Here is a 27,428-nt window from a genome sequence, read left to right as displayed (position 1 = left end):
AAAAAGTGGGGATGTTGCCCATAGCAACCAGATTCTACTTATTTATTTAGCAACTTCTAGAAGATAATAGCTAGAATGTGATTGGTTGCTAAGGGCAACATCTCCACCTCTATAAACCTGCACTTTAGTGAATATACACCTAAGTATAGTGTTGATTTTTGGTCCGGCGCCGGGCAGAACGCTGGACCATAGAAAGGGCACTCTAGCGTGTGTCGAAATCGTTAACGTTCAAAAAGGGGGTGTGGCCACAAAAAGAGGGGCCGTGTCTTTAAGACGCTCCCCCCTTTCATCACTCTTGGGGGCGTGCCCGGCACTTACGGACATGCTGGGCTTCCCCCATGCTCTCTCCTGTGAAAAGCCGTGCGTATGCGCACGGCATCTATTCACTGCCGGTGAGTGCTGTACCGCAATTTCACCCACAGTGTCCCGCGGGTGGGGACAGCACCCGGCATGTTTTAGCAGGGCGCATTCTGCCCTTTTGAAATCGTACAGGGCTCGGCACTCGCTAAAGCAGCTTAGCGGGAACGCTACCCAAGTGTCATAGTCAAAATGGATTTGTTTGATTCTCTATGCAGTACAGCAGTGGTTCCCACGGGGTGGCATAGGTTGATGGTCCAGTATGAAACCAAAATATTTATGGTCAATGTGAAAAAGCAAAACCAGTGCTGGTGGCTGCCAATCATAAAATATGTAGACAAACAGAAGTGCAACCCTGTCCACCACCACCACATAATAACAGGTAAACACAGGTTACTTCATTTAATATCTTTTTGCAGAGCTTCTCATTAAGAAACTTTTGGCCTAGGGGTGGTGTACAGAAAGCTGATAGGCGCTGTGGTTGAAGAAAGTTTGGGTCCCACTGCAGTACAGTATGTGTTTTGATGCGGTGACCACGATATTAAATATATTACATATAATCTCACCAGTGCAAATATAACACAATTTACATTCCTCTTTACATACAATGATCTTTGTATCAATATGAATTTCTTTCAGAAACTAGTGTGTCAAAAATCTCATAACAAATTTGTCCTTTTCTTCCATCATTAGAATTGTATGATCTGATGCAGCAATCCATCCAAGGGAATTCACCTAAAACAATGAAAGTACTTTATAAAACTTGCTTTCACTGCACATTTTAATTACAATGTCACCCTCATATAATAGCAAAACCCGGAGAGGGCGGTAACCAGAGTGGTCATCTCGCTCACCAACACTTTCCTCCTTCCCACTACCGCAAGCTGCTGTATGGAAGTGCAGCACTACATCAGGCAGAGAGAGCAGAGACTGCTGCTGGTAAGCAGCAGCAGTCTCTGGATTATCCCTGCCTGATGTGCTGCTGCACTCCTATGGCATATGTATCTACTGCAGAACCAGGAAATGGCATATGTATCTACTGCAGAACCAGGAAATGGCATATGTATCTACTGCAGAAACAGGAAGTGGCATATGTATCTACTGCAGAAACAGGAAGTGGCATATGTATCTACTGCAGAACCAGGAAATGGCATATGTATCTACTGCAGAACCAGGAAATGGCATATGTATCTGCTGCAGAACCAGGAAATGGCATATGTATCTACTGCAGAACCAGGAAATGGCATATGTATCTGCTGCAGAACCAGGAAATGGCATATGTATCTACTGCAGAACCAGGAAATGGCATATGTATCTACTGCAGAACCAGGAAGTGGCATATGTATCTACTGCAGAACCAGGAAGTGGCATATGTATCTACTGCAGAACCAGAAAATGGCATATGTATCTACTGCAGAACTAGGAAATGGCATATGTATCTGCTGCAGAACAAGGAAATGGCATATGTATCTACTGCAGAACCAGGAAGTGGCATATGTATCTACTGCAGAACCAGAAAATGGCATATGTATCTACTGCAGAACCAGGAAATGGCATATGTATCTGCTGCAGAACCAGGAAATGGCATATGTATCTAGGAAATGGCATATGTATCTACTGCAGAACCAGGAAATGGCATATGTATCTACTGCAGAACCAGGAAATGGCATATGTATCTACTGCAGAACCAGGAAGTGGTATATGTATCTGCTGCAGAACCAGGAAATGGCATATGTATCTGCTGCAGAACCAGGAAATGGCATATGTATCTACTGCAGAACCAGGAAATGGCATATGTATCTACTGCAGAACCAGGAAATGGCATATGTATCTACTGCAGAACCAGGAAATGGCATATGTATCTACTGCAGAACCAGGAAGTGGCATATGTATCTACTGCAGAACCAGGAAGTGGCATATGTATCTACTGCAGAACCAGAAAATGGCATATGTATCTACTGCAGAACTAGGGAATGGCATATGTATCTGCTGCAGAACCAGGAAATGGCATATGTATCTACTGCAGAACCAGGAAGTGGCATATGTATCTACTGCAGAACCAGAAAATGGCATATGTATCTACTGCAGAACCAGGAAATGGCATATGTATCTGCTGCAGAACCAGGAAATGGCATATGTATCTAGGAAATGGCCTTATGTATCTAGGAAATGGCATATGTATCTACTGCAGAACCAGGAAATGGCATATGTATCTACTGCAGAACCAGGAAGTGGCATATGTATCTACTGCAGAACCAGGAAGTGGCATATGTATCTACTGCAGAACCAGGAAATGGCATATGTATCTGCTGCAGAGCCAGGAAATGGCATATGTATCTGCTGCAGAACCAGGAAATGGCAATGTGCACAAGTGAAATAGAAACCAAAAATGAAGACTTTAATTCATATCTTTAATATGGCACTTACTAATTTGTTTTGCTGGTGGGCACAATGTATTCATGAGGTTTTGGAGTCTTTCTTGTAATTCACTATCCATAAGAATCTCAGAAGCAGGAATCTGAAAGAATTGCTCCTATATATACAGATTCCGTGCCATATACAAGCATTCAAAAAAGACAGAACAAACAAATCTGTTAGTACTAGGAAAAAATTCTCACAAATACTGACAGTCACTAATACCTTCATACAAATTGAAAATTACAACACAGTATATAGGGATAATCCATATGGGTGTTAAAGCATAAACAAAGTGTAAGATGTGAGAGTTTACAAATAAATGAATTTAAAGTGTGTCAAAGCGGTTTTATTTTTATCATAATGAACCTAACCTCCACTTAAAAGGGACTGTAACCTTCTCCACATAGTTTTATTAAAAAACTTGAACTTCTTTTTATACCAGAAAAAAAAAATATTTTTTTTTTCAACATTTATTATTTTGGAGTGCAGTTGGCTAGGATACAACACCCAGCAAGTACAGTCATATACACTGCCTCAAAAACACACAATCTTCCCTTTAAATACCTAAACTGAATTATAAAACAAAGGGGGCAATTAAATTAAAGGCAATGTGAATAGCGCCGTGAAGGAGTTCCCAGAGCTATTGAATGGTTTCCCCCGTCCGGCACTTAGTCGGGAGATGCCGGTTAGCGCACTTTAAGGCACGTGTTTAGACATGCTAACCAGCATTTTCCGACTTAAGTGCTGGCCGTGATGTTGTTAGCACCGCCCTAAGCTAAAAAACAGCATCGCAGCCGGGACTTTAGTCGGGCTAATAGCACGGTCAATTGAATAGCTGCTGGAACCCCTTTCCGGCGCTGTTCACATTGCGCTCAACTGAATTGCCCCCATAGAGGAGGAGCCTGTATTGCAGATTGCAAGTGTCTGACAAACACACAGGTGCCTTTACTGTAGATTGCTTGCTAGTCTCTGACCCTCACATATATACAGAATAAAGATGCCACCATCTATAACTCTCTAATGGAGACTATTGCAGTAGAGCTACAGCCCACAACCCTCTCCATGCACTCTCCTGTGTGAGAGATTGCACCTGAAATGACAAGCGAGGTGTTTATATGCAGCCCAAAACACGCAAGATCCAAAATTTCCAGGACAATTACGTTTTGCATTGTTTGGAGAACTGAATTTGGCTGGAGGGCCCAAGCCAGGACTAAAAAAACAAACAAACAAAAAAAACTAATTCAGTACTGTCGGATTTCTCCGAATCCAAACTGCTCATCTATTTTATTAATATATTATATATTAACATTATAGTTATAATCTAATATTATAGTTATATGTATATGTGTCCTCAAACACCTCATGACACCCTGGGCAACTGAGACACTCCAAGTAAATGTAGTTGAACTTGCAATTAGATAGTTATACTCACAGAATGCTTCCACAAATAAGCATTAACTGACCCAGTTTCATCTTCCAGAGTAAAATGCATAACAAAGAGATGCATTAAAGGTTCAATGCCCAATGCTAAATCCGGGAAAAAAAAGATTATTTTAGTTAATGGTACTGTACTTTAATGATAAAGACCAATTTAGCTTACTTGAATAGATTAAGGCAGTGTTCTTCAATGATCTTTTATACAAAAGACTTATTTCATACATTAAAGGCTACTTAAAAGCTGACCTAAAAATTTTCTACACATTTAGAATAATTTCAGGTACTATTAGAGATATTTCAGCCACCAGGAAGGGAGGAGACAGGAATTGAAAGATGAACATAATATTTTAGTGACTATACACTACAAAAATAAAAAAAAATAAAGTGTACGCAGGTAAAGCGGACATCTGAATTTGGATGGTAGTTGCCAAAGGAAGTAAAAATAATAAGAAAATAAAATTTTAAACTGAAGCAGAAGATTGAAGTAATATGGTTTATAAGGTGCACGATTTATGCTACAGGTGGATATAAAATTTGACATATAAATTGTGATAGGAATTGAAGCTGTGTCGTGATTACTGAATGACAAAATTATTATACTAGAAAAACAAACAACTAAAACAGGGTAAAAAAATCTTTACCATCCCAGTTTAAAAGCAAAGTCTAAATCAAGTTACAATATACAGCCTGATAAAATCAAACCATAGTTTTGTAGTCTCTCAATACAAAATATGAACAGTAAAGTAATAGGAAGGTTCAGTATAAGATAATACTCATACAATTTGCTTAGTTTTGTCCAAATAATATTTGTATTTCCAATAGAACAATGAAGAATAATAAAACTTTACGGCTATAATATTATCACTTTTTACCTTTGGCTATTTCTTTAGCATTCCAGTCCTCTTCCTGGGATAAGGAGGCGAGTGCCTCTAAAGACTTAAGATTGGAACATTTGCTGCACCTAAAAAAATAAAATATTATAAATAGTAATATATAATAAATGGTTTGTCAGCATGACTGGCATAAATGTCACATTACTGTTGTAACTAATGAATATATTCCATTTATGCTTTTTATACCTAAACATTCTTCATTTGTCAATGTATCGAATGGTCTACATGCAAATAACATCTTTTTAATGCAGTGGTTCCCAAACTTTTTCGAATCACAGCACCCTAGAGTATCAGCATTATTTCCATGGCACCCCTGGGCCAAAATGAGAGTTATGTTAAACTTACCTTTGTTAACTCTCTTTCATCGAAGTCCATAGGGTTCACAGGGAGACCTTGGGGTGTAGGTGGTGGTTGAGGACCGGGCACCACACAGTTAAAGCTTTCAGCTCCCAGGATGCACTGGTCCAACCCCCTATACCCCACCCCCAAGGCATCCCAGTTTGTGACAAGCCAAAGTCCGGAGGAGGAGAAAAGAGAAGGAAGACTGGTACACACAAGAATCACACTCTCACGCAGGAGGAGACGGGAAACCAGTGACTAGAAACATATGGAGCCAGATGCGTCAGGGCGGGTGCCCTGGGAACCTATGGATTTCAAAGAAAGTTAATAAAGGTGAGTTCTACCAGAACTCATTTTCTTCTTCAGGGTCCATAGGACGCCATAGGGAGACCTTGGGGATCTCCCAAAGCAGTCATTCAAGGGTGTGGCCGTTCCTGCGCTGAGAGGAGAATCCGGCACCCAAATGAAGCACCCTCAGAGGCAAATGTATCAAAGGCATAGAACCTCAGAAAGGTATGGACAGAGGACCACATGGCTGCCTTACAAAGCTGTTCAGCTGAGGTGCAAAGGCGAGTTGCCCTTGAAGGACCCTCAGAGCGAGTAGAATGAGCATTAACAGTAGCCGGTACTGGAAGGCCTGTCTGCGTGTAAGCCTGTGAGATAGTCATGCAAAGCCATCTAGCCAATGTCTGTTTGTTGGCTGGCCATCCCTTATTGTGAAATCCATAGAGCAGAAATAAGGAGTCGGATCTCTGAAGGGAACTGTACGGTCCACGTATATCCTAAGGGCACGGACCACATCCAAAGAGGTTTCACCTGCAGATAGGTCTGGTGATTGAAAGGCCGGGACTACAATTTCCTCATTAATGTGGAAACTAGTAACAACTTTTGGAAGGAAACCAGGGCGAGTCCGATGCTCTGGTGGACGCCATAGCCAGAAGATAAAAAAAAAAAAAAAGTCTTCGCTGTGAGCGACTTGAGGTCCACAGATCCCAGAGGTTCGAACGGAGGACCCTGGAGGGCAGGAAGAACTACTGACAAATCCCATGGAGCCACTGGAAGGACAAAGTGAGTTTATATATGGAGGATACCATGGAGGAAGGTGTGGACATCCGGTAGTGGAGCAAATCTATGCTGGAACCAAATGGAGAGAGCAGAGACAGGCACTTTCAGTGAGGGCAGGCAGAGTCCAAGGTCCAATCCAGCTTGAAGGAAGGCCAGGACTCTGGAAATCCTAAAACACTTGAGGGTCGTAGCTTCTAGTACGACACCATTGGAAATATGTATGCCACACTGTGGTAGATCCGAGCATAGGCTGGCTTACGTGCTCTGAGCATAGTTTTGACAACAGAGCTAGAATAATCTTTGGACCTCAGGAGGCATGTCTCAAGAGTCACGCCGTCAAAGACAGACGACCCAGGTCCGGGTAAAGGCAAGGACCCTGAGACAACAAGTCTGGATGTTGAGGCAGCAGGAACTGAGTGTCGATGGGGAGACTCTGAAGACCTGAGTACCAATGACGTCTGGGCCAAGCTAGAGCCACCAGCAGGACAGTGCCTCCGTCTTGTTTGAACTTCCAAAGAACTCGAGGAAGAAGGGAGACTGGAGGGAATAGGTATGCAAACTGGAAGGTCTACTTCAATGACAATGCGCCTACGAAGGTTGCCTCGGCATCCCTTGTTCTGGACCCGTACACTGGCAATTTGTGATTGTGTCGGGAGGCCATGAGGTCCACTTTGGGAAGGCGCCATCTGCTCACTAGGAGTTGAAAAACCTCTGGGTGAAGAGGCAATTCCCCTGTATGCACGTCGTGATGGCTGAGGAAGTTTGCTTCCCAATGAGGACTCCCGGAATGAACACCGCAGAGATGGCCGGGAGGTGGCCCTCGGCCCGTGTCAGAATTGTTGCCCGACTTAGAGTGCCTCCTTGATGGTTGATGTAAGCCACTGTTGTGGCATTGTCAGACTGAACATGTACAGGTTTTCCTTGAAGTATGTCCTGGGCCAGTATGAGGGCCCTGTAAACAGCTCGAAGTTCCAATATGTTGATTGGCAGGGTTGATTCGACCGATGTCCAACAGCCCCCGGAAGGAGTGTTGACCGGTCACTGCGCCCCAGCCCCGGAGACTGGCGTCCATTGTTAGGAGTACCCAGTCCGAGATCAGCCTTTGCAAAGGCATGGAGTGGAACTGAGCATACTCCATGTCGCAGGTGGACACCATGGATCCCAGAACCTGCATTGCTGACCGGACTGACACTAGGCAACTGTGGAGGAATCTGCGCACTCGTAGTTGAAGTGTGGAGATCTTGTCTGATGTCAGAAAGATTCTCTGATCCTGGGAATCCAGCAGGGCTCCCAGATGAATCATTCTTTGTGAAGGATTCGGGGAGGACTTTAAGTTGATTAACCATCCATGTTTGTGAAGGAAAGCAATGGTTAGCTGCAGATGGCGGTGAAGCACCTCTGGGGATCCTGCTAAGAGTAGGAGGTCATCCAGATATGGTAGCAGTTGGACAACGCAGGTGGGCCGCCATGATAGCCATAAATTTGGTAAACACCCATGGAGCTGTGGATAGTCCAAAGGGCAGAGCCTGAAATTGGAAGTGTTGCTACAGTATAGCAAACCGGAGATATCGCTGATGAGAGGGTTCTATAGGTACATGTAGGTATGCATCCGGAATATCCAGAGATACCATAAAGTCCCCACGCTCCATAGCTAGGATGATAGAGAATAGGGTTTCTATCCTGCACCTGGGTACCCTGAGGAATCTGTTCAGGGATTAGAGGTTTAGGATAGACCGATGAGACCCATTCGGCTGCTGAACCAGAAAGAAAGTAGAATAGTAAACGGTCCCCTGCTGCAATAGTGGAACTGGCACAATTACCTCTCCTTGCAGCAAAGACTGTATGGCTTTCTGGGTTAGTAGGGCCTTGTTTGGGTCTGAAGGAGGGCCTGTGTAGAAAAACTGGTGGGGTGACCATTAAAAGAAATGAGAGGGCATACCCGTGAGAGACCACTTCTCTTACCCAAGCATCCATGGTGGTTCGATACCAGCACTGGGCAAACTGAAGAAGTCAACCTGCCACTCTGGGATCCCCCAGAGAGAGGCCCGTCCTGTCAGTCTGAGGGCTTATCCTCGGATTTGGAAGCAGGGCATCTGCTGGTCCAGGCCTGCTTGGTCCTGGGCTTGGCGGCCCTAGTGGAATCAGATTCCTAGGAAAGGAATGACCTTTAGGCATTCATTGAAGACAAAATTACTTAAAAGATGTAGTCCGAGGCTTTGCAGTAGTAGTTGCTGAAGGCAGAAATACAGCTTTTGATGCCGCCAATGTGGTTACAATCTTGTCAAGGTCTGGGCCACACAAGATCTCCCCATTGTAGGGAAACACTTCTTGGCCTTTCTTGGCATCCGCATCTGCCTTCCATGAGTGTAGCCACAGGGTACTGCGGGCAGACACTGCCGTAGCCAAGCCTCTGGAGGTTAGGAGACTGGCATCCAATGTCGCTTCTCCAATATAAGAAGCTGCATCTCGTATATGAGCAACGAAAGACATCTGTTCCCTAGAAGCATCTGAGGTAAAAAAAAAAAAAAAAAGAGTCTTCAAGGGCGTCAGCCCAGCTCTCTATAGCTTTAGCCACCCATGCAATAGCCATAGTTGGACAAGCAACAGCCCCTGAAAGAGAGTATATAAATTTAAGGCAAGATTCAACCTTTCTATCAGTAGGGTCCTTCAAAGAGGATACTGTAGGGATAGGCAACATAGCGCTTTTTATTAAATGCGTAACATGTCAATTTACCGCAGGGGGAGTCTCCTATTATGAACAATGAGCCGGAGGAAATGGCTAACAGGAGGTCAGATGTTTTGGGGGCTGAAACCTCTTACCAGGCATCTGCCAGGCTGCACCCATGTGTTCAGCGAATTGATCCGATAAGAGGGAATTCTGCTGAAGCCGCTTTCTGTTGATTAAACAGTGGGTGCTTTGATTTAGGGGCTGGCTCGTCAGCTTCTATGAGTATGATTGATCTGACAGCTCGTACCAAGGCAGGAATATTAATTTTAGACTGACTTTCGTCCACCCCCGGAGGGGAGTCAGTGTTATAGAGATCAGCATCTTCTGCCTCCTCAGATGACACTTCAGAATCTGAGCACTGTGTGGACTGTGAAGATAACACAGGACGCTTGGAAGGCTTACTGGGTAGGGGCTTCTCACCTTGCAACATAGTTTGAAAGGCTGTAGAGGTAGCCACCATACTCTGTACCGAGCTAGAGAATACGTCTACCCATGGAGGGGACACAGGAGGTACCTGTATTGCCTGAACCTGTTGTGGAAACCCCAGAGGGGGAATTATGGCTTATTGGGAATTACAGTCGGTACCGCTAAGCGGTCCGCAATAGTAGCCAGCAGCTGGAAAAGGAAGCCCAGGGGTGCTCTTGTGCAGGAGCTGGGGGTCTGATGGGCCTGGTGGAGTATTAACACATAACCCATCTTGTATTAAATCCTCCTAACTTAAGCCTGCAGCACATCATTTGCATGATAGCAGTATTGGAGTATATGCTTGCTACTCTTGCCTTTGCTAGACATAGCTATAGAGTAGTATAGCACACAATATGGCACTGGGTATAATGCAACCACCGGATATGTAGGATACAAGTAGGAATGCAATATACTGATCCTGTCTTATGGTTGGGCAAGCTGCAGGATCACACTGCACAAATATGGCACACTGCAGTAACCACCTGTATGTGACAACCCTCACAAATACATTTGTTTTAGAGATGTGAGGCACAGGAAAAACCCTGATACACCTGTATGTTAGGGCAAAGTAGAAAAAAAGGGAAAGATATATACTGACAGTATAGAGAAATAAACACAGGCAGCGCTAGCATAAGTCACATACAATGCAGAAATACCATATAACTGCAGAATGACACTACAATCAACTACACAGATTCTGTAGTCAGTAACTCAACATCTGGTAGGCTATAGCGCTACATAACCCGACTCCAGGGAGAGGTATGTAGGGGGACAGGATTCTGCGTTTCCCTGAGAGATCTCTGGCTAAGCCTGGAGAAAATGGCAGCCGGAGACCATTGAGGGGGCGTGGTCGGAGAGCAGTTCAGGGAAGCGATACCTCAGTGGAATGGCACCCTGAGCTGAGGGGCAGCTTTAATGGGAAAGCTGACCTTCCCATGCTGATTTTTAACCACCGGGACACTGGATTCCAGCTCAATATTTACCCTAGTGGTCTAGTGGATCACTGTGGACAAAGTCTGTGTTCACTCTCAGCGACTGCTAATCCGTGGGTCACCGCGAGCAATGACCTGCCTTACCTGTCCCTTTGTGTCCGGGCTGCAGTCTGGGTCGCGGCGCCCGAAGGGGTGATGGAGCAGCAGCGCAGACGTCCTGCTAGTCTGCAAATATAACAGTCTCTTGTAGTCCCAATCCTGTCTCTTACAGGTATATACATGGCCTACTGACCTTCACACAAAGTCTCTCTTGTGGCCTTCCCTGCCTGGCTTGCAGGTCTAGCCTCTGGCCTGACAAAGTCCCAGAGATTTGCGGTCCTCCCTGCCCGACTGCAGGTCTAGACACGGGCCAAGCCTGGCCCCCACTGGCCTCCGGGCACACTGAGCTCTGGAGCTGCCACAGTCCTCCTTGAACTGATTCCACACATAGCCTGACTGCAGGTCTGCCTCACCTGAGCTTTCCCCAAGGCAGCCTCTACGTGTGGTCAAACTTAGTTTTTTTACCCTGTGTGGGCAGATCCCGCCAACCCCACACAGAATCCATCGCCATCTAGCTTGATATTACCACAAAATAAAATTTTATATAATATATGTATATATTTTAAAAATAGAATGGTAATAAAAAACAAGCTATCAATTAACAAAAAGTGAATGAACAGAAGAGAAATCTAAATCTAATCAATATTTGGCATGACCACCCTTTGCCTTCAAAATAGAATCAATTCTTCTAGGTACACTAGCACACAGTGGACCTCATTCAGACCCGCTCACAAGCGGGTCGATGTTTAGGCCCTGTGCACACGCAGCAGCCGCACTGCGCGTACGCAAGCCCCGGAGCGAGAGAGAAATTATCTCGCTCCGGAGCTCTCTTTAAAAGGGGCGGCTGTCTATGTTGATTGACAGCTTCCCCCGTTTTGTAGGCGTGGCGGGGGGGTGGTTTCACAAACTGAGGCGTTTCGTGGGCGGCTGCATTGACATCAGCAGTGATGTCAGTGGGGAGCTTCCTGTTCGATCAGAGCAGGAAGCTCCCTGGGGCTTGCGGTTGCAGAGACCCAACCTTAGGGTCTCGTCGCAAGCCCCGATGGTCGCGATGGCCTTGACCATCGCGACCATCAACCTGGTCGGTCGCTAAAGCTGTGGGTGGTATCCCACAGCTTAGCTAGCGACCAGGAGGCTGCACTGCAAAACCCAAGCGGCCGCCCACATTCAGAGCGACCGCTCGCATTTTGCGAGCGCCTCTGAATGAGGGCCAGTTTTTGAAGGAACTCGGCAGGGAGGTTGTTCCAAACATCTTGGAGAACTAACCACAGATCTTCTGTGGATTTAGGCTTGCTCAAATCCTTTTGTCTCTTCATGTAATCCCAGACGGACTGGATGTTGAGATCATGGCTCTGTGGGGGCCCATATCATCACTTTCAGGACTCCTTGTTCTTCTTTATGCTGAAGATACTTCTTAATGATGTTGGCTGTATGTTTGGGGTCGTTGTCCTGCTGCAGATTAAATTTGGAGCCAATCAGATGCCTCCCTGATGGTATTGCATTATGAATAAGTATCTGAAGGTATATATCAGCATTGAGGACATAAATCCTGACCAAATCCCCAACTCCATTTGCTATAATGCAGCCCCAAACTTGCACTCTGGGGGGCCCTTTTAAGATCTTGCTATGTGACCCACAAAGTTCTAGTTACGCCCTTGCATGCAAACACAGAGGGCTGACTAATATTTGGTCACATTAAAAATAACTAACTCTGCATTTAATATGAACTTGCATGATTCAAAGTTTGACTGTGAGGTTAATAAGATATTTTTAGCTTTCACACAGGTTTTTGGCAGACTGCCAATTTCCACTTGAGCCAGTCCCGTAACATGTGTAATTTAAGAGTGTCCCCATTTTTAGGAATTGTGCGACCCTGATGAAGTTCAAACATAGGCAAAAACCTAATCCTGATCATACTACACCACTATGCCAAATTTGGTTGAGCTAGGTCCAAAACTCTGGCGGTGCATAAAGGACAGACATGCTTTCTTGCTTATTATATAGATTCACCTTAACAGCTGACAATTTTTAGATAACAGCTTCCATTAAAAAATCAACATACCCATAGTGCCATCTGTTGCCTTGAATAAGAAATGGAGTTGAGAGATCTATTTCTAGATGTTCGTGATTAGATTTCACAAGGATTATACTGTTAAAATGTCTTGAAAGTTTACAGATTTCTTTGAAAGTCCCACCTAGAATTAATGCAAAATTAGCATTTATACAAATGTTAAAACGGTATACACTGCTTAACTAACATTCAAAATATCAATAACCTGCTGACCTCTATGCAGTCTATATAAAGCATTCTGCTTGGTTTTTTATTTTTTTTTAAAACTTAATCTCTTTCAATTTTTAATTACCTGGTTCTAAAAAAAAAACAAAAAACTTGGATGCTTATTTCACAGTTTAGCAGATTTTAAGGATGCTTTCGTCCTGTCTGAAATTAAAATGCCCTGAATTCATGTCAAATGATAAAGAAAATACAAACACACAATTTGTTATTGAAAACATAAAGTTTACTCTTCACGCCTTAAGGACTGGAGTCAATTTTTATATTTGTGGTCATATCAAATTACGCTGTCTTAGTTAAACTAACAATATACTTTGTGTAGCCAAATTAATTTTACATATGTTTTCATGCAATATAAACCTTTCATTTGATAGCGCTTTAGCATAATAATGTGAATTTATTATTATTACTAGCTGAAATACCCGGCGTTGCCTGGGTTTAAATCTTCAAGTTATTAAGTTAGGCATCCAGACCAATTGCCACCCCTCTAAAATTTTCATCCAAAGGCCCAGAACAGGCTTCCCGGGTCAAAATTCTGCCAAGTTTAAACCAACGGGAGGTTCGACCGGGACCCTAACCCCCCTAGTATATGTCTTCTGGGATCAAATGTTACCACTGAAGTTTTCATCCAAATCCATCCAGTAGAAGGCCCAGAACAGGCTCCCGTGTCAAAGTTCTGCCCAGCGTACACCAACGGGAGGTCCGACTGGGACCCTAACCTCCCCTAAAACCTAGCCAGGATCCAACCGTGTTGGTTTCATCCCAATCGGTGGAGGGGTGTCCAAATGCATAACTGGCAGACAAACAGACAGACAAACAGACAGACCAATTAATTTTTTTTACAATAAAAGAAATATATGCACTCACCCACTACTTACCAAAAATGACATGTGTATCTTACTTTGAGAGTATTAGTTAGCTTAAGTGGGCAATAATCAGAAATACATTTATTTTTCATTGAAGGAACCTTTTTTTCTGTACGTACTTTGTAAAAAAATAAATAAAAAATTAAACATATATGAATACTTAATGGCATGTGTTAACTTGCATTAAGTATTTATACACTAAATGTCTCTGGGCAGTATGCTGTAAAATGATAGTAATCCGGCTGCCCCCATTATCAATTCATGTGTATTTTTGCCACCAATGCAGATGTTTTCAACACGTCGCTGTGTGAAAGCTAGTACAGCAAGGTGTGGTTTGAATTACAATTCGTGGACCAACACCTCTATAGAAGGCATATAATGGCCATACACTAGCACGATTTCAGGCGATTGCCCGATTTTCGACGCGCCGTACAATGAATCGTGTAGTTTTTAAGTAGGATATGATCCGATGCGCCTTCTCGCAGCTCCTAAAACGTATCGTAGGATTAGATGTGCAGCCCATATTATCTGTCGTATTTGTATGCTGATCGTGCCGTGATTTTCAGCATACGATGCAACGTGGGTCTGAGCAGCGTCATTTGTTATAAAAAAAAAAAAAAGACTGATGCACGCACGGAGAGATCCATGATGCATGCATCAGTCTTTAATAATATAAACTATTTTCGATTTTTAGTACAGGAAATGCGTGACATAATACTGGTATAACTCAACAGAGTCAACACCAATCACCATCAGAATTTATGTCCATCAACATTTATGGAGGCATGATTCACAATATTACAATATTGTGTTAACCCATGGGTGTATGGAGTTTTCTCCTGTGTTTTTAACAGATTTTGTTTTAATAAATCCTCTCTTGGTATTCTAATATTTTTGGCTTGTTCAAGAAAAGTTAAATTATAACCCCTTTGGAAGAATTTGTTAAACATAATGTCCGTCTGATGTCTTAGGACCAGATTCAGCATGGATCGCTATTGCAATCCCAGCTGTGTTTACGCATGCAGTTCTGCAGTGAAAATATGCTAATGTTTGCACCGGCTCAGCCAGCATAGAGACGCCCACTATCGCGCTCTCACATTTGTAAGACCTCGCAGTCTTGTCTGGAATAGACTCTACATTGTGGGCAATGGATTTCAAATGATGGGAAAAACAGCAGCAGCTTTATCCTGTTTAAGAATGGAACTCATGAATGTTCCATTTTTAAACTATTGTGAAATCCCACAAGTTTGCTTCTTAAAATAAACAATAATAAAATGTAAAATAAAGTTGTGACCTTTCATAAAATATATATTTTTTTTCAAATTGATAAATCATAATTACCTATTCCCACTCATTGTTAACAATAATCCCTTATGACTCATTCTTCATCATTTGTCAACCATTGCTCATCACGCAGCCCTCAAACAGTTACTCATTGGTCCTCACTTCTCAAACAGCACTTGTCCCTTTTTACTTGTCTTTCATGATTCTTCACTCTTTGTTCATCACAGTATACTCTCACAATTGTTAATTCTAAGGAATGATGATGTCCTAATATAGACTTTTGACACTGGTGAATTTAGTTAAATAAAGGAAAAAGTCTAAAGCTTTTTTGCATAAAATATCTAATTGTCCATATTTATTGAAAGAGTTCAGAATACTCCTACTGTACTGTAACTTCAAAAAATAGTTTTATTTCCCATGATAACCTGAAACTTTCTGAATATGTACTGATGTACAGTATGTATGTGTATATATATATATATATATATATATAATATGGACGACGGGAGCCGCTCGATACACGTGTGGAGGTGACGATGATATAAGTGAGTGTCTGTTTTGAATGCATTTATACCCTGATGATGGAGTTACAAAGTGCTGGGGACTGTTGTTCGATATTACTTGAAGTGCCGCCCCATCAAAGACTGTGCAAAATAAAAAAAAAAGCCTGAGAGGATGTGGAAAATAATATTAATGAGTATAGGCATAGTGGGACTACATATACGTAAACAAATACATATTTATAAATGAAAATTCTCAATACAATTACTTGAATAGTATAAATAGCACTGCTAAATCTCATTTATATATAAAGGATCATAAAAAACATTGTAATCCTATGGACTCATTAGGTTCCTGTGGGGCCAGTGCATAAAGTGTCTGAATCCAGCGAGATTCACAATGCAATAAGAGATTTGATCTATCGCGTCCTTGTAACAATGAGGGGAAATGATCATCTATGATATGCTATATGATATATATATATATATATATATATATATATATATATATATTAGGGGTGTGCACCGGCCACTTTTCGTGTTTTGTGTTTTGGATCTGGATCTTTCTTCGTGTTTTGGATCTGGATTGGTTTTGCCAAAACCACCCTTCCGTGTTTTGGGTTCTGGGTTTTGTGTTTTGAATCTGTATTTTTTTTTAAAAAAGCATAAAAACAGCTAAAATCACAGAATTTGTAGATTTTTCTGCTCCTATGCTACTATTAACCTCAATAACCTTAATTTCCACTCATTTCCAGTCTATTCTGAACACCTCACAATAGTGTTTTTATGTCCAAAAGGTTGCACCGAGGTAGCTGGATGACTATGCTAAGCGACACGAGTGGGCGGCACAAACACGTGACCCATCTAGGAGTGACACTGCAGTGGCAGACAGGATGGCAGTTTGAAAAACTAGGCCCCAAACTGTACATAATGCAAAGAAAAAAAAGAGGTGCAAGATGGAATTGTCCTTGTGCCCTCCCACCCACATGTTGTATAAACAGGACATGCACACTTTAACAAACCAATCATTTCAGCGCCAGGGTCTGCCACACAACTGTGGCTGAAATGATTGGTTCGTTTGGGCCCCCACAAAACAAGCTGGCAATTAATCTGTCCCTGCACAAACATGCTCTACGGAGGCAAGATGTCATCCTCATCCACCGATTCCTCACCCTCTTCAGTGTGTACATCCTCATCCTCACAGAGTATTAATTCGTCCCCGCTGGAACCACAGGTCCCTCTGTACGTTCTGGAGGCTGGTCTCCCTGGAAGAGTTGATAATTCATTTTATGAACATCATCTTCTCCACATTTTGTGGAAGCAACCTCCTACGCCTTTCGCTGACAAGGTTCCCGGCTGCACTAAACACTCTTTCGGAGTACACACTGGAGGGGGGGCAACTCAGGTAAAATAGAGCCAGTTTGTACAGGGACCTCCAAATTGCTTCTTTTTCCTGCCAGTGCAGGTACAGACTGTCTGACATGCCTACTTGGATGCTGTCACCGATGTAATCCTTTAACAGACAGACGCACGCTTGTCGCTGCTGCTTTGAAGATGCAAGTGCGGCTACATCGCACACAAGTCACAAACACATTAAAAAAATAGTTTTTTATTTTTTGGAGCACTTTGAGAGTTACACCACCCTTTAACAGACAGACGCACGCTTGTCGCTGCTGCTTTAAGGATGCAGGTGCGGCTACAGCCCACACATTTCACAAAGACAGAAAAAAAAAGAACAATATTTTTATTGTTTGTGTAGCACACTTTGAGGGTGTCACCACCCTTTAACAGACAGACGAACGCTTGTCGCTGCTGCTTTGAGGATGCAGGTGGAATCTAGACGGGATTTGGAACCAGGGACACACTACCTCCATCAATTGTCTAGATCCCACTGCACTAATGGCGGATACCGGACGCACGTCTAACACCAACATAGCAGTCAAGGCCTCAGTTATACGTTTTGCTTCAGGATGACTGCTGTCGTACTTCATCCTCATCGCTAGGGACTGTTGGAGGGTCAATTGTTTAGTAAAAGTAGTGATGTTCCTACTTCCTCTCTGGGATGATGAACTCCCAGCAGCAGCAACAGCACTAGGAGGAAGTGGTTCTTGATCTTTCCCTATTTTATTTTTATCGGAGAAAGTTTGGTCCTCCATTTATGTTATATTGATATATACGTGCGGCTAAAGCGCACACAAACACAGAAAATATTTTTTAATTTTTGCTGGAGAGTAGTGCACTTTGTGGGTTACACCACCCTTTAAGAAATGAGCCAGCCGGCTCTTTACTTATGGGACACAGGCGCATGCTTCGCGCTGCTCCTTTGTTGATGCACGTGCGGCTACTGCGCGCACAATTCACAAACACAGAAAATATTTTTTTATTTGGTTTGGACTGGAGTGTACTTCGGGGGTTACAGCACCCTTTAACGGTCAAGCCAGCCGGCCCTTTACTTATGACACAGGCGCACGCTTGGCACTACTTTGTTGATGCACGTGCGGCTACTGCGCACACAATTCACAAACACAGAAAATATATTATTTTTTTAGCACTTGGGGGGGAGCACCCTGATGGACAGAGCACCCCCTGGACAACACTACAGCACCACTTTAGGACTGGGACACTGCACAGGACTTTGGAGTGGACACAGCCCCTATGGAGAACTGACTGCACAACACAGTCCAGCCAGCCCCTATGGACTTTGAAGTAGTGGACACAGCCCCTATTAACAACAGCAGCACAGCACAACACAGCCAGCCCCTATGAACTTTGAAGTAGTGGACAACAGCAGCACTACACTACACTACACAGCCCTAACTCCCACCCTCCCTCTTCACTGTCCACAGCCGAGTGAGAAAATGGCGCCGACGCGGGTACCTTATATAGGATCCAAAACCCGCGAGACTCGGAAAGGCGGGATGATGACGTTTTGCCTCGATTTCAGATCCGAGTCAGGCGTGAAAAGTCGAGCCTGACTCGGATCGGGGGGGCTCGGATTTCAGAAATCCGAACCCGCTCACCCCTAATATAAACACAGATGCAGGGATGGTTCAGTGAGAACCATCCGTACATATGTGAAGATAAAAAAAAAACGTGTTGTTAAAAAAAAAAAAAAAAAATGGCGTGCCCCCCCCCCCAAAGAGCAACCAGCCCTGAGCTTTTAGGGACCCAGTGTTGGTTGGGCAACATACGGGGGACAAACTATGTAGGGGTCCCCCGTATGTAAGCACAACAAGCACCGGGCTAGTCAGAACCAGCCCTGGTTGCCAAAATACGGGGGACAAACGACGTATGGGTCACCCGTATTCTGCGCAACCAGCATTGGGCTCTGTTCCGGTCCTGAAAATAAAGGGAGAAAAAATGCATAGGGTCCCCTTGTATTTTTCAGAACCAGCACCGGACTTTTTCTAGCGTGGGGCTAATGCCACAGCCAGGGGAGCCCTTTCACCGGGCCCCCCAGCCGAAGCATTAACCTTGACCGCTAGTCAGCCCAGGCCGCTGATCCCTGGGGACCCCTGCAATACAGGGGTCCCATCTCCAAGGCGCCCCAGGCGCATACCGTGGGGCTATCCCTAGCACCCCTGGGCGGTGGGTGCCGGGTTGATTATGTGGTGTAGTGTAAAAAAAGAATAGCAAACATTGTCTTTACGAGTAGAACTGCAGGTCCCTGCATGCTGGTACTTGGAGAACCACAAGTACCAGCATGCGGGGCATTAAGGGCCTGCTGGTACCTGTAGTTCACCTGTAAAGAAATGTTTAAACAAACACAGGACACACACCGTACAAAGTATAAGTTTATTAAACATACATGCACTCACACATGTACACATACTCACCTATGTATCCCTGTAGCGTCGGTCCACTTGTCCATGTAGAATATCCATAGGGTACCTGTGAAAAATATCCATACTCACCGTCTTCTATGCGAAGTTCGGGTCCTCTTCGGTCCAAAGTAGGCAACCTGGACTTAGCAAAATAAAAAAACGGACCTACATACTTAAGTACCGTTCTATAAGAATGGTACTTCCCGAATAAGAGCTTAACTGCTGGATTTCACCATGGAAACCCCGCCGCTGAGCGTTCATTGGCTGAAAGGGGCGAGCCCTCCACCTCTCAGCCAATGAATGGTTCCCACCATTGTAGTCAATGGTGGGAGCCATTCATTGGCTGAGAGAGGCGGGGGCTGACCTCTCTCAGCCAATGAACGCTCAGATACAGCTCTACAAAGGGCTAGAGCCACGTCTGAGCTCTTCATTCGGGAGGTAACAACCATTGTGTGGTTGTTAACCTAGTTCGTGGTTCGGGTTTAATAGTTTTTTTGTTTTACCAAGACCATGGATGCCTACGGGGAGAAGCGGACCAGTCCAGGTAATATGGGCGAGTATGTGTGAGTATGTATGTATGTATGTATTAACACTTTACTATCACGGTGTGTGTATATTGTTTATTTAAACATTTCTTTACAGGTGAACTACAGGTACCAGCGGTCCCTTAATGCCCCGCATGTTGGAACTTGTGGTTCTCCAAGTACCAGCATGCAGGGGAGGCTTGCTGGAACCTGCAATTCTACTCATAAAAACAATAATTTACTATTCTTTTTTTACACTACACCACTTAATCAACCTGGCACCCATCCCCAGGGGTGCTGGGGATAGCCCTGGGCTATCAGCCTGGGGTGCCCTGGAGGGGGGGCGGACCCCTTTATTGGGGGGTCCCCAGCTCCCCAGGGATCAGCGGTCAGGGCTGATGCTGCGGCTGGGGGTCCCGGTGAAAGGGCTCCCCTGGCTGTGGCCTTAGCCCCCCCCACTAGAAAAAGTCAGGTGCTGGTTCTGGAAGATACAGGGGGACCCTATGCATTTTTTCCCCCTGTATTTCCAGAACTAGATCAGAGCCCAGTGCTGGTTGCACAGAATACGGGGGACTCCTACATCGTTTGTACCCCATATTTTGGCAAACCAGCACTGGGTCCCTAAAAGCCCGGGGCTGGTTGCTCTTTGGAGGGGGGGTGCACGCCATTTTTTTATTTACAACAACACACTTTTTTTTTTTTTTTTCACAGATGTACGGATAGTTCTCACTGAACCATCCCTGGATCTGTGGTTATTTTATTAAAGACAGATGTATGCATCATGGATCTCACCGTGCGTGCAACAGTCTTTTTTTTTAGTTTTGTTTTTACAAAAGACGTCGCTAGGACGTCGGATGCACGATGCATCGTATCGTGAGATCGTATGTACATTGTGTGTCAATCGTGTGGCCGGGACTGCCAGTGAGTTCAAGGGAAATCGTAAGAATCTTATCTTATGCTGGTCGTACTAGTGTATGGCCAGCATAAGACCAGTGATGGGCAGCAGGTGGCCTCCTGACCCTTCACTTGTGGCCCCAAGCTCCTTTCCATTCAATGGCAGGTTTGTTATAGCTTCCAATGTTTCTGTATGATTTTGATGTATTACGATAACTGACTAGGGTATCTTTTATTTATTAAATATTTGATTTAATTACTGAGACAAAGCGTAATATGTTGATTTTTTTTTTTAAGGTTAGAGGACTGTCCATGAAACCCCTAAACTGTATCAGGTTACTTATCATGAACTCAGACTATTCTTGTGCATGGGATTACAGTTAGTCTTTAACCTTAGATGGAGGAATCCTTTATTTTTTAACCCTTATATTTCAATTACACTTAAATTCATGTTGCACATGTCTGAATAAAATGCAATATGGTAGATTTGAGTGTGGCAACTTCCTAGCTAATGAAAATCCCGCTAGGGGATCAACGGTCTTTCCTGGAAGAAATCTGCCAGCCAAGCTCTATTAGTGGAGGAAAAAAAAATGAGTGCTTAATTTGTGCATTACCCTGCCAATTATATGCCATTTTATGAAGATTGAAGGTCTCCATAAAGGAATCATCTTATAGCAACATAATATATATAGATTATAATGAATTGGGAACTGCAGAGATTAAAATGCTGCAATTCTTTATATACAAAACAAGTTTTGAAGCCCTGGTAGGCATATGCCATACAGCTCACAGGACATTAGAACTCTGTTTGATAGCTTGAAACCTAAAAAATAAAAAACTTTTGTTGCTAAACCAATATTAATAATACAGTAAAACTGTTTTTGTGCTGCCAAACTTCTTGCTTATTTAATATATTAAAAGTAATAATAGGTACCCTCATACCAGGTGCCCACAAAATACATTTTATGGACTACAAATTAAGCAATCTTTATTCATGGTAACAACATTGTAAAATGTTATGCAACAGTTGACTTGAAATCTATATCTGGAAAGCAAAGTTACCCCACCAATTATCATCATCATCATCCTGTATTTTTATGGCGCCACAAGGGTTCAGTAGCACCTTATAAATGAGCAAAACAAGAAAACAGTGACTTACAGCACAAAACAATGCAGGACAAGGACATGGTTTCTAAACGTTGCTGTATCCGCAATCATAACACATAAATAAGCAGCAGGATGGCAGCAACCAAGGTTAGGTGCTGTTGTAGGGAGTATAAGTTGGTATAAGTAAGGGAAAGAAGAAGCACATGTGGAAGAGGGAACTAGCAATCACAAAACTAAAGTCGTCCATTCTTAGCCTATTGGCAATTAATACACTGTATATAAATTTTTTAAAATACAGCAGCTCATACCAAAGACTGCCTACATGTTAGTCTTTGGCAAGTCAAATCAAAAAACAAAAAAATAAAATCTTTTAAAATTCAAATAATTAAAATAGGTCTACAAAACTATTAAATATATATTGTAATGTGACAAATACTCAGAATTGTTTTTATCATACTGTATATATCAATACTTCTGAAATATCTGTTATGGATCAGTGGTCGACGTGGGAATTTTGAAGTAGGGGTATGGGAAATATAAGGTTGTACCTATGTGTGCGGCGGGGGAAAGGGGGTGGCCATTTAAATGGGGCGTGTCCTTAAGGTGTGCGCCTTTCTCAGTGTAGTGTACCACACCATAGTGCCCCTTATAAACATTATGCCACACAGTAGTAGTGCCCCTTATACAATGCCCACAGTAGTAGTGCCCTCTATGCAATACCCACAGTAGTAGTGTCCTCTATACAATGTCCACAGTAGTAGTGCCCTCTATACAATGCCCACAGTAGTAGTGCTCTCTATACAATGCCCACAGTAGTAGTGCCCTCTATACAATGCCCACAGTAGTAGTGCCCTCTATACAATGCCCACAGTAGTAGTGCCCTCTATACAATGCCCACAGTAGTAGTGCTCTCTATACATTTCACAGTAGTAGTGCCCTCTATACAATGCCCACAGTAGTAGTGCCTTTTATACAATGCCCACAGTAGTAGTGTCCTCTACACAATGCCCACAGTAGTGCTCTCTATACATTTCACAGTAGTAGTGTCCTCTACACAATGCCCACAGTAGTAGTGCTCTCTATACATTTCACAGTAGTAGTGTCCTCTACACAATGCCCACAGTAGTAGTGCTCTCTATACATTTCACAGTAGTAGTGTCCTCTACACAATGCCCACAGTAGTAGTGTCCTCTATACACTTGCCCTCTATACATTGCCCACAGTAGTAGTGCCATCTATACAATGCCCACAGTAGTAGTGCCCTCTATACAATGCCCACAGTAGTAGTGTCCTCTATACAATGCCCACAGTAGTAGTGTCCTCTATACATTTCACAGTAGTGCCCTCTATACATTGCCCACAGTAGTGCCCTCTATACAATGCCCACAGCAGTAGTGCCCTCTATACAATGCCCACATTAGTAGTGCCCACTATACATTCCCCACAGTAGTAGTGTCCTCTATACAATGCCCACAGTAGTAGTGCTCTCTATACATTTCACAGTAGTGCCCACTATACATTCCCCACAGTAGTAGTGTCCTCTATACAATGCCCACAGTAGTAGTGCTCTCTATACATTTCACAGTAGTGCCCTCTATACATTGCCCACAGTAGTAGTACCCTCTATACAATGCCCACAGTAGTAGTGCCCTCTATACAATGCCCACAGTAGTAGTGCCCTCTATACAATGCCCACAGTAGTAGTGCCCTCTCTACATTTCACAGTAGTTGTGCCCTCTATACAATGCCCACAGTAGTAGTGCCCTCTCTACATTTCACAGTAGTTGTGCCCTCTATACAATGCCCACAGTAGTAGTGCTCTCTATACATTTCAAAGTAGTAATGCCCTCTATACAATGCCCACAGTAGTAGTGCCCTCTATACAATGCCCACAGTAGTAGTGCTCTCTATACAATGCCCACAGTAGTAGTGCCCTCTATACAATGCCCACAGTAGTAGTGCCCTCTATACAATGCCCACAGTAGTAGTGCTCTCTATACATTTCACAGTAGTAGTGTCCTCTACACAATGCCCACAGTAGTGCTCTCTATACATTTCACAGTAGTAATGTCCTCTATACATTTCACAGTAGTGCCCTCTATACATTGCCCACAGTAGTAGTGCCCTCTATACAATGCCCACAGTAGTAGTGCCCACTACTCATTCCCCACAGTAGTAGTGTCCTCTATACAATGCCCACAGTAGTAGTGCTCTCTATACAATGCCCACAGTAGTAGTGCTCTCTATACAATGCCCACAGTAGTGCCCTCTATACATTTCCCACAGTAGTAGTGCCCTCTATACAATGCCCACAGTAGTAGTGCCCTCTATACAATGCCCACAGTAGTGCTCTATACATTCCACAGTAGTGCCCTCTATACAATGCTCACAGTAGTAGTGCCCTCTATACATTGCCCACAGTAGTTGTGCCCACTATAGTAGTAGTAGTGCTCCACATGAAGACTCAAGCCACAGATTTGCCGCCACCACCCCCCCCCCCCACACACACACACACACTCCCCTTATTAAAAATAATGCACTACACACGTTACAAAATGAAAAATAATGCCACAAATATCCCCTCATTAAACACCTGGCTTCCCTATTTATTAAAATGTATGGTTCAAATCTATTCTCCGTCTTTCCCTCACTGCAAATAGTATAATAGACCTCAGATCTATGAGGCGACCCAACCATGGAACCTGCAATATTTACCCTGCCTGCAATCTCTTGTTGTCTAGTCCTGCAGCCTTCTGAATTCTAATTGGTGGATAGCTCCAGCCATCCACCAATCAGTGTGGGGAGACATCCCACCACTGTGATTGGTGGATGGTACTAGAGGTACGTATATGCACGAAAAATTTCAGGCAAAAAGGGAGGAAAGTATGGTTTTCAATAGAAGTTGACTAGATATGGGAGGTATGACACCTGTCAGAATTTTGGATTTGGCATCCCAAAGGTAAGTAGCGGGGTTGTGGGGAGAGTTAGGCACTGGGGGGAAGTGTTAGGCACTAGGGGGGGGGGGGAGATTAGGTTTAGGCACTGGGGGGAGATTAGGTTCAGGCACCAGGGAGGAAGGGTCAGGGTAGGGAGAGGGTTAGGATACCTACCGACAGGTGTCTGTATCATAACCCTGTGGGGGCGCCGCCATCCCGTACCCATCCCATGTAAATACTCCCTATTCTAAGCACACAGCAATTTCAAGAGCTGGATTAGAAGTTTTTTTTTCCTTTTTTTTTTTTAATTCAGGGTTGCTAGAACTTTTTCTAGCAGCTGATATGCAGTTTGTTTTTTATTTTTTATTCTAGAGTGCCAAGGTATATGTGAATTATGCCTTCTATGTACAGTAATATGGCTAGAGGAGATATATGATTATACTGGTGTGTCCACATACACTTATTCTCAATTCTCGCCAAACAGCACTGTTTAGTTTAGTTTCACCACGGACTTTGCTACTCATTTATATCGTGTAGTGGATATGCGGCTTTGGAAGCAAAATAAAAATAAATAAAAAAACAACCTAATCCAAAGTACCGAATATACTATTTGCGAACTAAGATGCAAAGCTGAGAAGAAAGTAGCAAAATTGAGGAAAAAAGTGCACTGCACAGAAATCGCACCAGGCGCCTTGCGTCATATGGTGGATAAAGGAACAGTGCATGAGGAAACAGCTGTACACGGTCACCAATGTATTTGACACAAGTTCTTGCAAACAGGTCATACTGTACTTCTGTAATAAGTTTTCCAATGATTTTAAAAGAGATGCCGTTAACTCAGCATTTCATTGTTGTTTTTCCATTTTGCTTACTTTAAGGTGGGAAATGACACGTCTCATGTAGGGCATTCCTAGTCATGTATTAAAAAGGTTAGACAGACAGTAGAGTTGCATCTTTACTATCTGTTGTAACAAACTGTGCAAAACTCAAGCTTAAGGTTTGAAACATGACATAACCTTTTTGAATCATATCTCATGGAAATAGGTGCAACATACACCCACTAATACCCTTTTCCTTGTATTTGGTAAAAAATGCGCAAAAAGCCATGAAAAATACATAATATAATTACACTTTGGTACCGAAGAATGCTAAGTATTTTACGATCAGTGTAAATTTGGGCTCTGCAATTTACATGTAGTGATGCTGACACCCAGAGGCTTTTGTTGTGAACTGCAGTTTAATACTTCCAGATATGTGAATCTTACCTTCTAACATGATTAGTGAGTCTTCTGGACTTTGCATAATGTCATGTTTTTTAACAAAATGAATAGTTACAGCCCTGTTTCTTTGATTTATTGTCTTCCATGTTGCTGACTGATACCAGAAAGTGCTCTGGGTACTTATGTTCGGTCCATCATTAAAGGTTTCTTGAAAAATATTGTTTAGCTCCTCTTCATCCGGAACATCGAGCCTAAAGATTGAACAGTACACATTCATGGACAGAAAATAAGAACTGGAAGGCTGGAAGGACTTACCTTAAATATTAGAAACTACGAGTGCATTTTTTCAGCATTGTGAAAATGTTCTTTGTTTATATACAGTATATTTATTTCCATACAATGAAGTGTAAAGTTATGATACAGTACATTTTCTAAACAAACTCAAAACATTTTGTGTTAAACAACTCATTTTCACTATGCTTGATCAAAGCAACTGATCACAAATAAAACATCCTAAATAGAAATGCATTACAACTAATACTTGAAATTAAACCCAGTTCATGTTTTTGCCAGTGGACCGAGCAAGCATTTCGGCCATTCAGAGCACTTGGGTGGATAAAAGTGGATAACGCTCCATTGGTTAGCAAACCTTTCAGTGTATTTTTCTTCTAGCACCACTAACATCCATATTAACATTCCTACTCTTACATGGCTTATTTGCCTTTTGTTTAAAGCAGTCATTTTGCGTATGAATCTGATTGATATGTTTCAAATACATAAAAAACCTCTATACAGGTTCAGTCTCCCATATCCAAAATGCTTGGGACCAGGGGTATTTTGGATAACGGAATATTCCGTATTTTGGAATATTTGAATATCATAATGAAATATCTTGGGAATGGGGCCCAAATATACACACAGAATGCATTTATGTGTTGTTATATACACCTTATACACACAGCCTGCAAGTAATTTTATACAATATTTTAAATAATGTTGTGGCTCAAGCAAAGTTTGTGTACATACATGAATTTCAATACAATAGTTTTAATCATTTGCGCCTTAGACAAAGTTTGTGTACATTGAACCATCAAAAATCAGGTTTCATTATCTCAGTCATGCCAAAATTATTCCGTATTTCGGAATATTTGGATATGGGAGACTCAACCTGTATATGGCAAGATAATGAATTAGGAAACATGGCAAATGCTGACCCCATATACTACCCCACCCATGCAATAGCCATG

The 27,428-nt window shown here is 43.0% G+C and overlaps 1 protein-coding gene across 1 annotated transcript in view; it reads right to left on the bottom strand.

Annotated features, from left to right (window-relative positions):
- Nucleotides 1–744: 744 nt before the first annotated feature.
- The window catches only part of POT1 (protection of telomeres 1), a 111,738-nt gene continuing 85,054 nt past the window's right edge, over nt 745–27,428 (bottom strand). Inside the window, exons 10-15 of the mRNA XM_088455950.1 lie at nt 26,227–26,432; nt 12,796–12,928; nt 5,085–5,173; nt 4,208–4,302; nt 2,785–2,890; nt 745–1,092 (exon numbers count right to left, since the gene is read on the bottom strand). Of these exons, the coding sequence (XP_088312076.1) occupies nt 977–1,092; nt 2,785–2,890; nt 4,208–4,302; nt 5,085–5,173; nt 12,796–12,928; nt 26,227–26,432 (745 nt within the window). The 3' untranslated portion in view covers nt 745–976. The remainder of the gene's footprint in view (nt 1,093–2,784; nt 2,891–4,207; nt 4,303–5,084; nt 5,174–12,795; nt 12,929–26,226; nt 26,433–27,428) is intronic.

This window comes from Taudactylus pleione, unplaced genomic scaffold (genome assembly GCF_031769625.1).
Source record: "Taudactylus pleione unplaced genomic scaffold, aTauple2 ptg000041l, whole genome shotgun sequence".
In the NCBI taxonomy this organism is placed as follows: Eukaryota; Metazoa; Chordata; class Amphibia; order Anura; family Myobatrachidae; genus Taudactylus; species Taudactylus pleione.
The sequence above is the reverse complement of the archived record's forward strand: the minus strand, read 5'-3'. Positions and strand labels throughout refer to the sequence as shown.